This window comes from Dacryopinax primogenitus, assembly GCF_000292625.1.
Source record: "Dacryopinax primogenitus strain DJM-731 SS1 chromosome Unknown DACRYscaffold_4, whole genome shotgun sequence".
Taxonomy (NCBI): Eukaryota; Fungi; Basidiomycota; class Dacrymycetes; order Dacrymycetales; family Dacrymycetaceae; genus Dacryopinax; species Dacryopinax primogenitus.
Window position 1 is genome coordinate 346,758 of NW_024467201.1, and position 12,171 is coordinate 358,928.

The window sequence follows — 12,171 nt, forward strand, 5'->3', positions numbered from 1 at the left end:
TCAGGCCGGGCAAGAGAAAGGGCACTGCCCGTTGCGCTTACAGCCTTCAACGTCGGACTCGCGCTATCTTGTTTCGCACATCTCAGTGGTTTAAAAGCCCACAGAGAGGTTGGTCAATAGCTCGTCCAGACCTACGTTATCACCTCTGCAAGCTGTTGTCAACTAATAACCCTGTGTTGCCTCCCTTTCCATCAACCCAACTTCAGCTCGGTCACTCATTCCAATGTCGTCTCCAGTGATGCAAATCGACGGCATCTCCGTCCATCTCCTCCTCTTATCGCTCCCTCTTTGCGTCGCAGCATACCTCTTGTATACCTTCCTCTTTCGTTCCCAGCGCCCCGATGTCCAGCGATTGAGCAACGAGCTGCTCTCCCTCTGGCTCACTTGGGATGGCTGCATACACGGACTATTCATAGCCCTCGCCACTATCAGTCCTCCAACTGCCGCCACGACTTCACGCATTGCGATTATTTGGCAGCAGTTCACCCTACCCCTACCATCAGGAAAGTTCCAGCCTGCGGACGTGATCGCCCAGATGGCAGTGCTATTCGTCATGCCCATAGGGATCTCTGCAGTGATGCGTTGGCACAGGGAGGGAAAGAGATGGAGGGAGGGGGAGATGGTTGTCGCTGCTGTATGCCCGATTCTCTCTTTGATATGACATGATGACCAACATGACCCTAGATGGAGATCTATGCTACCATTCTTGGGTTTATCAGGTTCCGACCTGAGAGGTTGAGGGACATGTCCCCAGAGCGGAGGGAGGCAGCCTTGACAACCTGGGCGTAAGTCCGCCGTCTGAAGAATGTATCAGACCAATGACTTATTCAAGCCCTAGCGCGTTCTTCTTCTTGAACATCTTGTGGGTCGTTATTCCCGCCGTGCTGTTGTGGTGGAACTTCCGGGTGCTGTCCATTGAGTCAAACGAGCCGCAAGAGCAGGTCAGTCATTCACTTCATCGTCTTGAGCTTTTCCTCACTCTGGAACATTAGCACGCGTACGAAAAGGCAGAGCATGACCAGAATACCATCTCGATGGAGGCAGAGTTTGAGGAGCAGTAGTCGTGAATTGGGTATATGGAGTCCATAACTTCGGTCTTTGTACAGTATTTTCATCATTAGTCCTTGATCGTCATAAATGCAGAATTACAATATCGGGTCCTGAATCTATGTCTATATTATGCGTCTGCAAAGTATAGAGCTGAATCGTCAAGATATTCGTAGACCGAGGAGTGGGGCATCCGTAAAAGCTGCAGATGCCTATAGAGCATCTATAGGGGTCCTAGCACCCGTAGCATCATTCCACCACTTTGTAGCCCACCCATATCTTCTGAGTACTCATAGGGACCCCGTGCTATTGTACCTGTGCGCGGTTTTTACAAATTCGGACCCTGGGGCAGGAAAACCCCCCTCCTTGCGCTGATCGACTCGAATTTCATAGGGCAGTCTGTCCGAGTTTATCCGGACAAGGCCAAACCTTCCTCCTCGCCGTGATCGACTCGAATTTCAGAGTCGTGTCTTTCCGGGTTACCCGCGGATTGACGAGAGTTCATTGAAATTCCGAAGGTTCTGCTTCCGACTTTGGCAAGAGAATTTCCAAAACTGAATCACCAACCCCGATCACAAATGCAGTTTACGTCGTCCTCGCCCCCATTTACTTTCGTCGGTGTCTATGGAGTCCACTGACTTTCTGAGCCCTCTGAGGTACGTATCAACATGGACAGCGCAGAGCAGAATTGAACTTGACAGGCGATAGGCGCGGCGCAACTCAATCGCGGCAGACCAGAGCAAGTGCGAAGGCAAGCTGATCAGCTTAATTGTCTCATTTGATTCTTCTTCGACAGTAGTCTTGCTGTGCTTGACTCTCGGTGATGAGCTGTTATCCGCATAGGTTGTGTTGAGGAACTGTCTACCAGCGGAGGGGGACCATAACAATTTTGTCGGACGGTGCTGCTGGGAGGTAGTGAGGGGAGACACCTTTTCCTTATATATCGCAACTCAATGAGCAGCTCGACCACTAGCAGTTTTACTAGAAATGGTGAGATCGTACCTCTTCGTATGGGGTTTGTCCTGAATAATTTTGGGCAGATCATCGAGCCTATCTGTGCAATGTTGGCTGTAGTGCACATATCAACTTCAATAACGACCCCAACACCATATATGGCTTCGTTCCTTCCTATTACAAGCACACATACGTGCTGCAGTAACTTTTCCCGTCGCCTGGGTAGAGTGGAAGGACCATGCGTTGTTTCAGCTCGATAGGCGGTTAGATGGAAGAACAGACTAGGTCGGGAGAAGGAGCAGCGAGTGAACCAAACGAGCTCGAGTATATGCACCACAAACTACCTTGTTCTTTGGTTTGCATTTAAGGACGAAACAAAGGCCATACGGATCATCTATCGCAGCACATACAATAATGTCTGCGGGTCGGCGAGCGACCTGAGGAAAACGAGGAACATGACACAGCATGACTCGTCTGACTGCTGGTTGAGCCATCTCAAAATACCGAACCGGGCTATCGAGCAAAACAAATGACCTTCATAGTATGCGTACGTCCCCCTATTGGCTATTGGGTCGAGCAGGAGCGCTGACGGTCTGACTGTTAGGCGGGGGAATGTTCAGTCCCTGCAATTCAGACGCAGAGTTTCTTGACGACAATAAGAGTCCCTGTATGCACCCTCCATTCTTACGCCTCGTCCGTGTTCCCGAACGCCGGCTATTCTTCAGGAAGCCGACTCGAACAAATGAGGGCACAATCCACTCATCTTCAATGGCAACAGCGTACTCTGACCACGAAGATCCTGATTGAGATGCTCATTAGAAAGATGCAGCCACCTTCTGACGTGGTCGCTTCTGCGCCACGCCTGAATATTCATCAGGTATGCTCATTCCTCAGTGGTGATATAGGCGCCCTTCTTACCGGCGGGATAGAACAAAGATCTGAGGCAAATGAGCAACGTGATTCCCTCGGCAATCAGAAATGCAGGATGACAGGTGGCTGGCTCCAACTTCTCAACAAGTCCAACACGGTAAACACTCTCGATAAGGGCAACCAAGAGAATCTGATTCCCCTTCGACGTCAACATGACAACGTTCTTCATTCGGTAAGTACGGACCGCTCCGTGCGCACCCCATAACCCTGATACACTCTCAACAAGAAGTGCACCGTGATCGCGGAACACGCAGACCCTCCGGCGCCGGCGGAGACAAAGAAAATGTGGTCGAAGAAGCAACATCAGTAATTATCTCCTTGACCGAGGCTTCGAAGTGCGTAGAAGGGACGCGCTCCGAGAACCTTCAAGAGGACTTGAAGTTGGAGAAGCAGCCTTCGGTAGTCCAGCATATGCAAGCGCGATCGCCTCGAAGATATTCGCTCGTTTCCAATCTAAGGATTTAGATTCAAGAGCGTGACTGTGGCAAACACGAGCACACGGGTAGGTACTACCTCGTTTGGAGTGCTAGGCTCGTCCGGCGCCATCATCCGTGACGCGTGTGCTTAATGGGGGTGGTGTTGAGACAGCTGGCCATTGTCTCTCAAGGTGTGACTGTTCCGGCTTCGGAACCGTCACTTTCAGAATTCTGCGGGGAATATCTTCGGAACATGCGCGCAGCACACTGCACACAACCCGACCTAACGGTGCTCTGTAGCTATCTTGACGGACCTCGACGTGTGACTACATTTGGTCTTGCGCAAGAACCTCCAGAACACGCTCACATCGCATATGATTGCAGGCGGATAGAAGCACGACGATGAATGTGGATTACAGAATCCGCCGTCACCGTAGTCGCTGTCCTAGTAGCACACCAAAACAAGGGAGGAAATGGCACTCGGTGTTAGAGAGAAGGCAAGACATTATGGCATGATCATGATGGCAACCTTGGAATCCTAAACCTAACCCTATCCTAACTCATTCAATGTTCCTTCAAGGGGGAACCCTTGATGGACTGGCAAGGATTGTCGAAGGGTGTCAATGGAACATATTAGCTCATTGCTTCATCCATCACCCTGCAAGCCAAAAGAAACATTGAAAGCATCCCTCCTTTGATGAGCAGTTTATTGTGCAGAAGGAAGACCAAGAATTCTTGGAAATCGGGTCTTCCTCTCGATCATGATGATTTGTGGAAATTGATCACCATGCCACCCATGTTAACTTGAATGTGAATGCTTCTGAAATGTTTGAAGTCTCGAATATCATGAGACAACCATCCGATGATGAAGCAATTCAATTCCCATGGCGCGGGTGACCTCGTAGATTTCTACACTGGAACACTATATTTCACATTTTCATTGATACAACCGTGATCGAGCGCCAAATAAGGGACGGGAAACGGATAAGCTCATACAAATCTACCGCGAGGGTCCGCGTAAAGAGGGAACATAGGCCGAGAAAGGGAGCCCTCCACTGTCTTCTGACCGGATCAAGGGGCTTCATGCGGCTCGAGAAGGCCGCGTTCACAACAACATGCGGATGCCGCGAGTGCCGGTCTCACCATCTGACGGAGCAATGTCCATCTTCCCCTTGCAGAAGGTGGAATTGGGGTAGCGCCGCACGATTCGAGGAGGATACATTTGATATCCGCCGCGGAGAATCTGAACAGCAGTGAGCACTTCTCACCCCAAATCCGGTCGTATGGTACGACCAGACCGGGACACGAGGCTAGCGCGAGGCGCGGCGCCGACAAGACCGATGGCATTGATAGGGTTTGATGTTGTTGCAAGAATATTATTGGTCCTTGCCACTTCCGTGCCACAGCGGCTCACGACACCGAGCCATACGTGACTCGACTTCTGCGTAGTTACGTATATCCATGGTCTGGACGCGAAACGTTTTCCAAGGAGCATATACTTGAGTGGGTGGGCGTTCTCCTACAGAAGACGTTCAAAATGGAAGGTAGATGTGCACGTACACGGGACTATCCATATCCGAATAACGCCCGTAGAGTTACCCCGGGTCGGAGCGCCCAAAGAATTGAACACAGGGACACAAACTTGACAACAGCAGTTCCGCGGAGAGCGACAAAGACAACAATGAGCCTGGATCGCGGAGCCTTCTACGGAGAATGTGCCTAATCCGAGCGGCTAGTGTGCGGTGATAACGTTTAGACGTGCGCCTGTGCCGTACTTGGATGAATAGAAAGGGTCATTCCGCAGGGCGTAGCGCGTGCAGCTATCTCGGATTCCGCTTCGGGCCGGCCGCCACTCTGTCCTTTCATCAGTTAGGGAGTGGGAAGGCGCGGACCAGGGCCGATGTGATGTCGAGTCACGGACATTGACAATAGCTGATAATACCGAGTTTGCTACGATGGTTGGTGATGTACAACAAGTTGATCAAAATATGCGATGAGAGCAGTCACCAAAAGAGCGAATGGGGAATATCGTATCCAGAAATGGGGGCAGTTGTTGAAAAGGGGCGAGAACGAGATATGGACGGGAAGTCCCAAAACTTCGTAACCCTTCTCGTCACCTGACCAAATCGGTGTCAATCGGCTTCCATCGGCGTATTCTGCTTCCGCGGCTGAGACGCGCTCGCTTGCTTCTCTCTCGCCTTACGACGTAGCCGCCTACTCTTTCTTGAACCGATCTTCAGCGCGCCCCCCTCGTTCCCGTTTGCAGGGGTCCGCACCACCCGTTCGCTTGTGCAGAATCTCGGATGAGAGTACCAGGTGCCCCCCCAAATTGGCAATTCTCTATCCTTCCTCAGCCCTTGCTTCCTCTGCACATTCTCCGCTCCTCTGCCGTTCGTCTCTCCGCCGCTCCCTTGATATCCTCTATTCCCTTTTATGTACTTCTCTATACCCGCTCATTCTGCCCACCTGACGGATGGCCCCTCCATCTCCGCCGCTAGCCAGTGATCCTTCCGTATATGCTCAAGATGACGCCTTCTCTTCCTGCTAGGACGTTTTTTCTGTATCGCTCCTCCGAGTATCTCAGTCGGATTATGGAAACGTTACTGCATTGTCTCACGCTCAGTGGATCTTTCTATCGTCGAGTTACCTGGAGGACGTCCATACATCGTCCGAGGTGGCGTCATAGAACGGGAGGTCACGCTCTCAGCCTTGTCAATAATTACCTGCCCAGGGTCTCAGGCGCGTTGACATTGCCATTTCGGGACGCGTCGCAACATCTTCCACGGCATGGTAGCTCTCCTCTATGAATTGGGATCCTGGAAGAAGTTCCACGGATTCCTAGCGCCTATCGCATACTCCATTTCACACCCCTCCTTCCGTTGGAACTTGATTGCCTTTCCCGGATGACGGTCCTTCCCCCGACGCGTATTTGATCGCCGTTCAGCTGACAACGAGGACCAACAACCAACATCAACGCCTCCTGACCTCATTCCCAGTGTTTTTCTATTCATTCTTCCCTTCTTGCGCAGAAGCGTCTTCTCTTCTTCCTTTCCTTTTGACAACCACCTCACTTCCATCTGACGAGCTACTGCGTTAACACGGGATATTGAGCCGTGCTTGAATAGGCACACCACCTCTCTCTCTCTCGCACGATCGAGGAACGTGTTTCTGCTTGCACCCCATTTCTGACAATTCACATTCACGGACCTCTAGTGGAGGGTCTCTCACCTCGCTGAAACACGAGGTCTTCTATCTCTGCCATCGCTCTAGGTCTGTGCCCCGGTTCCCCCGCTCATCAGCCTCGTGTACCGTCTCCCCCACCGAAAACCGCCGCGTGTTCTAGCCCTGAAGCACCTCGTCCGGAGACGCATAAAAGCCGAGCTCAAGAGCGCATACAGGTCCGTCATCCCCTCATCTCTCTTTCCCCCCCTTGCCAATCCTTTGCATCTTCCTCCTCCTTTGCCCCTCTTCTTTCCCTCTATCCCCTCCTGATGTCTTGCTCGCCTGATCTAAGCATGCAGCAACAACACACATCGCTAACCCCCATTCTCTCCACAGCCTTCCTGGACTCATCGCCGTTTGTCTTCCAGCCTAACATCGGCTACAATATGGCAAAGGAGAACGACCGCTGCGACTCGCGTGCGTCGCCCCTGCAGCTCACCGCCCAGGAGCAGCTGTCCGCTCGCCCTAGTCCGCGTCTTCACCCGTCGGCCTCAATGCCGAACATCTGGATGGGTCAGCCCAATGGAACTCTTGTTACTCGTGCTCCTACTCGCCCTCGACTCTTGCCTGACAGCGCCCACCACGGGCAGGTTATCAGTCCCCTCGGCATCACCCATCCGAATGGGCATACCAACGACGCTCGCGCCCCTGGTTAGTGTTTCTTTCACCAATATGCGGCCTGAATCGATGTCTTATTATCAACAGGGCAACCTCTCACCCCACCTATGAGCCCGAACGGCCCCACTTCTCAGTATGATCAGGGATATTCTTCCTCTAGGTCGCCTCATCAATACAGCCTCTTCCGGTCCCAGCAGCAGCAAGCTGCAAATATCTCTCCCATCTCACCCTTTCGTACAACGACTTCCCGCTTTGACCCTTTTGCTTCCCATCCATCAATGCTTCCCTCTCCTCCTCACACTGTTCGCCAGGAAGACACCCAGCAGTCGTCCTCCGTTCAGAATGGGCATGAAGACAACTTGAACAGTCCTTTTCGAGTTCAATTTCCTCGCACCGAACACCCTACGATGTCTTCCGAGTCCGATCAGGACGGAAACTCGACTGACAGCCAGGCGACGCTTGTTTCCCCCCTTAGGCCACAACGTGTCCGGCCTCAACGTCCTATCAGCATCCTCGATTCGGATGGAGGTATACAACGCGCTGGGAGGCTGTTGCTGGTAAGTGGAATATATGCGCATACATCTGCCTTCTGGGTTAACGCGAGTCATGTATGCAGGTCAGTAACGTGCCTCGTGATACGGTGAGGATAATTCGAGATAAGATGACGCATACACTGACACGCAGGTAGAGCGAGGAAGATCTGAAAAATGCGTTTGCTGTAAGCGTTTGTTTCAGCTAGTTTTGTATCATTCCTGATTATATGGGCAGACGCTGGGGGATCTGAAAGGTCTGTACATCAGGTTCCTGAGGGACGAAGGAAAGGTGAGTGATAACTGACCCATTCTTTCCAAGGCTGTCAACGTACTCATTGTATCTTGTTCAGGTTATTATTGCTTTCTACGACATGCGTGAGGCGGCGAGTGCGCGGTATCATATGCGCATCCAGCGCTTCTTCAAAGAAGGGGTCCATTTGCAGACTCAATTCATCTCTCCAGCTGCTCTCAGCCAGGTAACGTTCTCCCAGCAGAACCACTCGCCGTCACACTCAGTCTTCATGCCTAGTACTTTGGACCTTCTTTCTTTGTGGATGTTGGTGCCGGTGAAGTCTACATTTCGACAATGGGTCAAGGCAATTTGAACCAGGCGGCCCTAGCGAATGTTTTGGCTGCGTACGGCCATTTGCGGCAGTTTAGGGTCATCGGCACCCACGGGAAGGTGAGCGTTTATGTATATTCCGTCTAAATGCCATCGATGCTTATCACTCTAAAGGCCTTCTTCGCCGAGTTCTTTGACACTCGCGATGCCGATGAGGCAGTGAGGGAGCTTGACAACCGTCATGCCCAAGGCGTGATTCTTCGCCTCACGCACCGCCAACCCCCTCCGATGCTCGATCTCACCACTCTTACCACCGACCCGGCACTCACTATTGCCGATTTCCAGCGCCAGCAGGACGAATTCGCTCTCTTCCAGCATCATCGCCAGATCGTCGAGGCCAGTCTGCGAGATGAAGAGCAGGCGAATATTCTCTGTGCTAGGACTCCGGACGGCGGGGATATCGCGCGCGGTGGTCCGTTCGACGCAAGCGTCGGTACGCTGGGGCGTCGCGGTTCTTTCCCGGGCAGCAGTCCAAGGATCGACGAGCGCGAAGAACGCTTTGCGTCCTTTACCGACTCGAACGTATTCGGCTCTCCTTTGGATGGTCACGGCGAGTTCGAGCGCGAGCGGAAGCGCTCCAATATTTATGGTGCGGATCACCACAAGGCTATCATCCCCAGCTACCCTTCCCCTCGCACGCCTAGTCGTATCACGAGCCACCAGATATCCAGCCTCGTTAGTCCGAAGAAGCTCACGCTGCCTCCCTACAGCGGCCCACTGCCCGCGCCCAAGCTTGACGACGGCGGGAGCATGACTTGGCCTCTCCCTCTCCGCTTGCCCACTCCCCCGCTTTCTGCCAGCACCACCTTTAGCGGCGGGTCCTCGGGCGCAGATTCGCCTGAGTTCTTCATTCCAACTCAGACGCCGCCTCGTCGCCAGGGACGCGTTGTTCATGGCACACCCGGGGCGCAGGCCGCTCATGCCTACCTTCCCGCTGCTGCCCGTTCTGTACTCGAGGTGCTCAGGGAGCCCCCTCCCGAACGCAACAAGCTCGACCTTAACCGCATCCGAGAGGGGTTGGACACTCGTACGACTGTTATGCTGAAGAACGTGCCTAACAAAGTAAGTCGCTTTCCTCTCCCTGTTTAAACAACTGCTAAGCATCATGTAGATGACTGACAAGCACCTCATGGCTTTCATTGATACGGTCACCCCCAAGTCTTATTCTTTCCTTTATCTTCGTATGGATTTCGAAAATCACTGCAATGTATGTGACGGGCCCCTCCATAGTTATGACAACAATGCTGACTACAGGTACCAGGTCGGATATGCTTTTGTCAATTTTATGGATGTCGATAGTCTACTGAGGTTTGCTGAAACTAAACTGGGCAAGAAATGGTACGTGGTTCACACGTTTGTACCAGAGCTCATGCTGAGATCGCGCTAGGGGAATGTTTAATTCCGAGAAAGTGCTGAATATGAGCTATGCTAACTATCAAGGAAAGGGTGGGTAGAATCTGTGAAATAGCCATGTTTCGGCGACTAAACGATGCAACAGAGGCTCTGGTCGAGAAGTTCCGTAACTCTGGTGTCATGGAGGAACGTGAGGCATGGCGTCCCAAGATCTTCTACTCTTCTGGTCCTCGCATGGGTGAATTGGAGCCCTTCCCTCGTAAGTTCAGCTCCTGCCGGTTTGGATTGCCACTAAGGATGCTGCAGTTCCCAACAATCATCTTCGTCAACAGCGGTCGTTCCAAAATGGTCGTACCCAAGGCCTCTACTCCTCGGGAACCGTTCATTCCTCCAACTATGGCCTCGCCGCGCTTTAAGTCTCGAATACCATCGCTCAACTCTCTGAAAAACTGCAACCCTCACAAAGCCGAATTTTTATCTTCTATGATTCTGTTTCTCGATTTACTTTGTTTTCACTAAGCTCGTAACTTTACAGATAACCCCTTCCCGTTCATTCCAGTGTCGCGCGTCGGCATTGCTTATTATTTGCTGGGTCTCTCTTCCAGGTGCTGATTTTCTTCGACAAATGCAAAGCCCCAAAAATATCATTCTCTTCCCTTATTGTGTTAGTTTTTTCTCTCATGGACAATGACTGGGTCCATCTGGTTACGAGGTTATTGATGGGTCAGTTTGTACCTTTTTTTGTTGCGTACGTGATGTTTGCAACAGCGCCGTGTTTTAACAGTGTTTTACAACAGTCGCTAGCTCAGGCCGTTGTGTTATGTATACACTAGCCGTAGCCAACTGAATGAATATTCCTGTCTAGCAGAACATTCCACATTGAAATTCCAACCAAAGAGAGAAGAAAGATAGAACTAGCCAGTCCATTCGTATTATTAGCCAGATGATTTCACAACAACAAACTTCAGACGCGCTCAGCCATACCACCATACCCCATTGCACCGCCTTGCTCGGCCATCTTCCGTGCACGGAATGCCTTCCTATATTGTGTCCTCTCGAAGGTGACAATACACACGACGATAATGGCGATCACCATGATCCCAGCGAATACACCCAACCCAATGGGGAGTACCTGAATAGTCTGCCCAGGGATAGTCAGGGCCGCAGTGGTCGTCGTATCGTTGGCAGATGACAAGGCCCCAGAGTTAGGGAGGCGCGAGCCGGAGGGAACGGCGGAGCTGCTGGAGGGGGAGGCAGAGCCGAATAAGATAGAGGCGAGCTGTGAGCCGGCTGGGACAGAGGATGAGCTGGCTGTGTCCGGCAGGGCTGTCGAGCTGGGCAGGAGGATGCTGCTCAGCTGAGCGGTGGGGTTTGCCGAGTCTGTTGATGAGCTGGCCGAGTCTGAGGAAGCGGAGGCCGTCGGGATGGAGGAGGAAGCGGGGACGACCTGTGAGATTGGGATGGAGCTCGTGCCCTGTATACCGGGTAGTGTATGTCAGTCACCGTTAGGTCGAGCAGCAGGAAGGGATACGTACAACGATGCTCGCGCCTTGGTCACCCGCCTGCTGACCACCAACAGACGCAGATCCTGCACTGGCCGTCGCTGACGAAGGAAAGACGGTCGTTGTTGTTCCTGGTGCTCCACCTGCCAGAGCTGAGGTCATCCCTGCAGGGATCAGGAAGGTGGTATCACCCGCAGAGTCAACAGATGTGATGATCGTTGCCCCCGCAGCTGTTGCGGAGAGGGTAGGGGTCATAGACAGCGCACTCTGGATCGTTGCAAGGGGGCTCGAGTCTGGGGTGAGGACGCCAGAAGGGGCGGAGGGCGCGGGGAGCGTGGCGGGGTTCACACCGGGGTCGGCGATGAGGGTGAAGGTGCAGGACTGGTCTTCTTCGTATGCCAGCTCCCCTGAGGCATCGATGGTGGGGGTGAGGATGGTAAGGCATTGCCATATTTCGGTACCGAAAGATCTGAGAGGATGTGAGCTGGATTGAGACACCAGAGACGACAACATACGTCGTGACATTGTACGTTTGGAGCTTGGTCTCAATTGGGGCCCAGGCTGAGGTAGTCTATCGGAACAAAATCAGTACCAATATCTCCTGGTATTCTGGAATAAACTTACCACGCTCGCCATTTGTCTCCTCTGCAGGCGCTCTTGTGACCGTGCGATCCTCTCGTTACGCGTAACGGGTGTGGGCTTTGAATGGGGAGCGGGTCGCATGAAGGCCGCAGCTTGGCCAGCGAGGAGGATAGAGAGAAACACAGAGAAGATAGAGAGTGTCCGGCAGGCCATAATTCTGACTTGATTCTGAGAGTGTTTGAGAGTGCTTTTCGCAGGAGGGTGAGGGAAGCCCGCTCTGAGGATGACCAGTCGAAAGTCGAAGAGAATTGGAGCGCTGGGCTCGACAGGTGGATAGCTCAGCTATAGAGAGAGGACGCCGTCTACCAGGACGACTCGTTTATACAGTGACA

At 52.5% G+C, this 12,171-nt stretch overlaps 3 protein-coding genes across 3 annotated transcripts; 2 read left to right on the forward strand and 1 right to left on the reverse strand.

The window, feature by feature from the left end:
• The first annotated feature begins 52 nt into the window (after nt 1-52).
• On the forward strand, nt 53-1,157 carry DACRYDRAFT_20733 (uncharacterized protein). The gene is made up of 4 exons (XM_040772057.1): nt 53-634; nt 685-785; nt 839-941; nt 993-1,157. The coding sequence occupies exons 1-4, from the start codon at nt 239-241 to the stop codon at nt 1,059-1,061; spliced, it is 669 nt and encodes a 222-aa protein (XP_040630968.1). The 5' UTR covers nt 53-238; the 3' UTR covers nt 1,062-1,157.
• A 7,481-nt stretch (nt 1,158-8,638) lies between these two features.
• On the forward strand, nt 8,639-10,214 carry DACRYDRAFT_76394 (uncharacterized protein; the record flags this gene model as incomplete). The annotated part of the gene is made up of 5 exons (XM_040776198.1): nt 8,639-9,404; nt 9,454-9,549; nt 9,604-9,680; nt 9,730-9,788; nt 9,841-10,214. The coding sequence occupies exons 1-5, from the start codon at nt 9,093-9,095 to the stop codon at nt 10,212-10,214; spliced, it is 918 nt and encodes a 305-aa protein (XP_040630969.1). The 5' UTR covers nt 8,639-9,092.
• Nucleotides 10,215-10,659: 445 nt separating this feature from the next.
• DACRYDRAFT_114493 (uncharacterized protein) lies at nt 10,660-12,146 on the reverse strand (the record flags this gene model as incomplete). The annotated part of the gene is made up of 4 exons (XM_040769829.1): nt 11,822-12,146; nt 11,713-11,768; nt 11,231-11,666; nt 10,660-11,169 (listed from the first exon to the last, which is right to left on the reverse strand). The coding sequence occupies exons 1-4, from the start codon at nt 11,990-11,992 to the stop codon at nt 10,660-10,662; spliced, it is 1,173 nt and encodes a 390-aa protein (XP_040630970.1). The 5' UTR covers nt 11,993-12,146.
• Between the last annotated feature and the right edge of the window lie 25 nt (nt 12,147-12,171).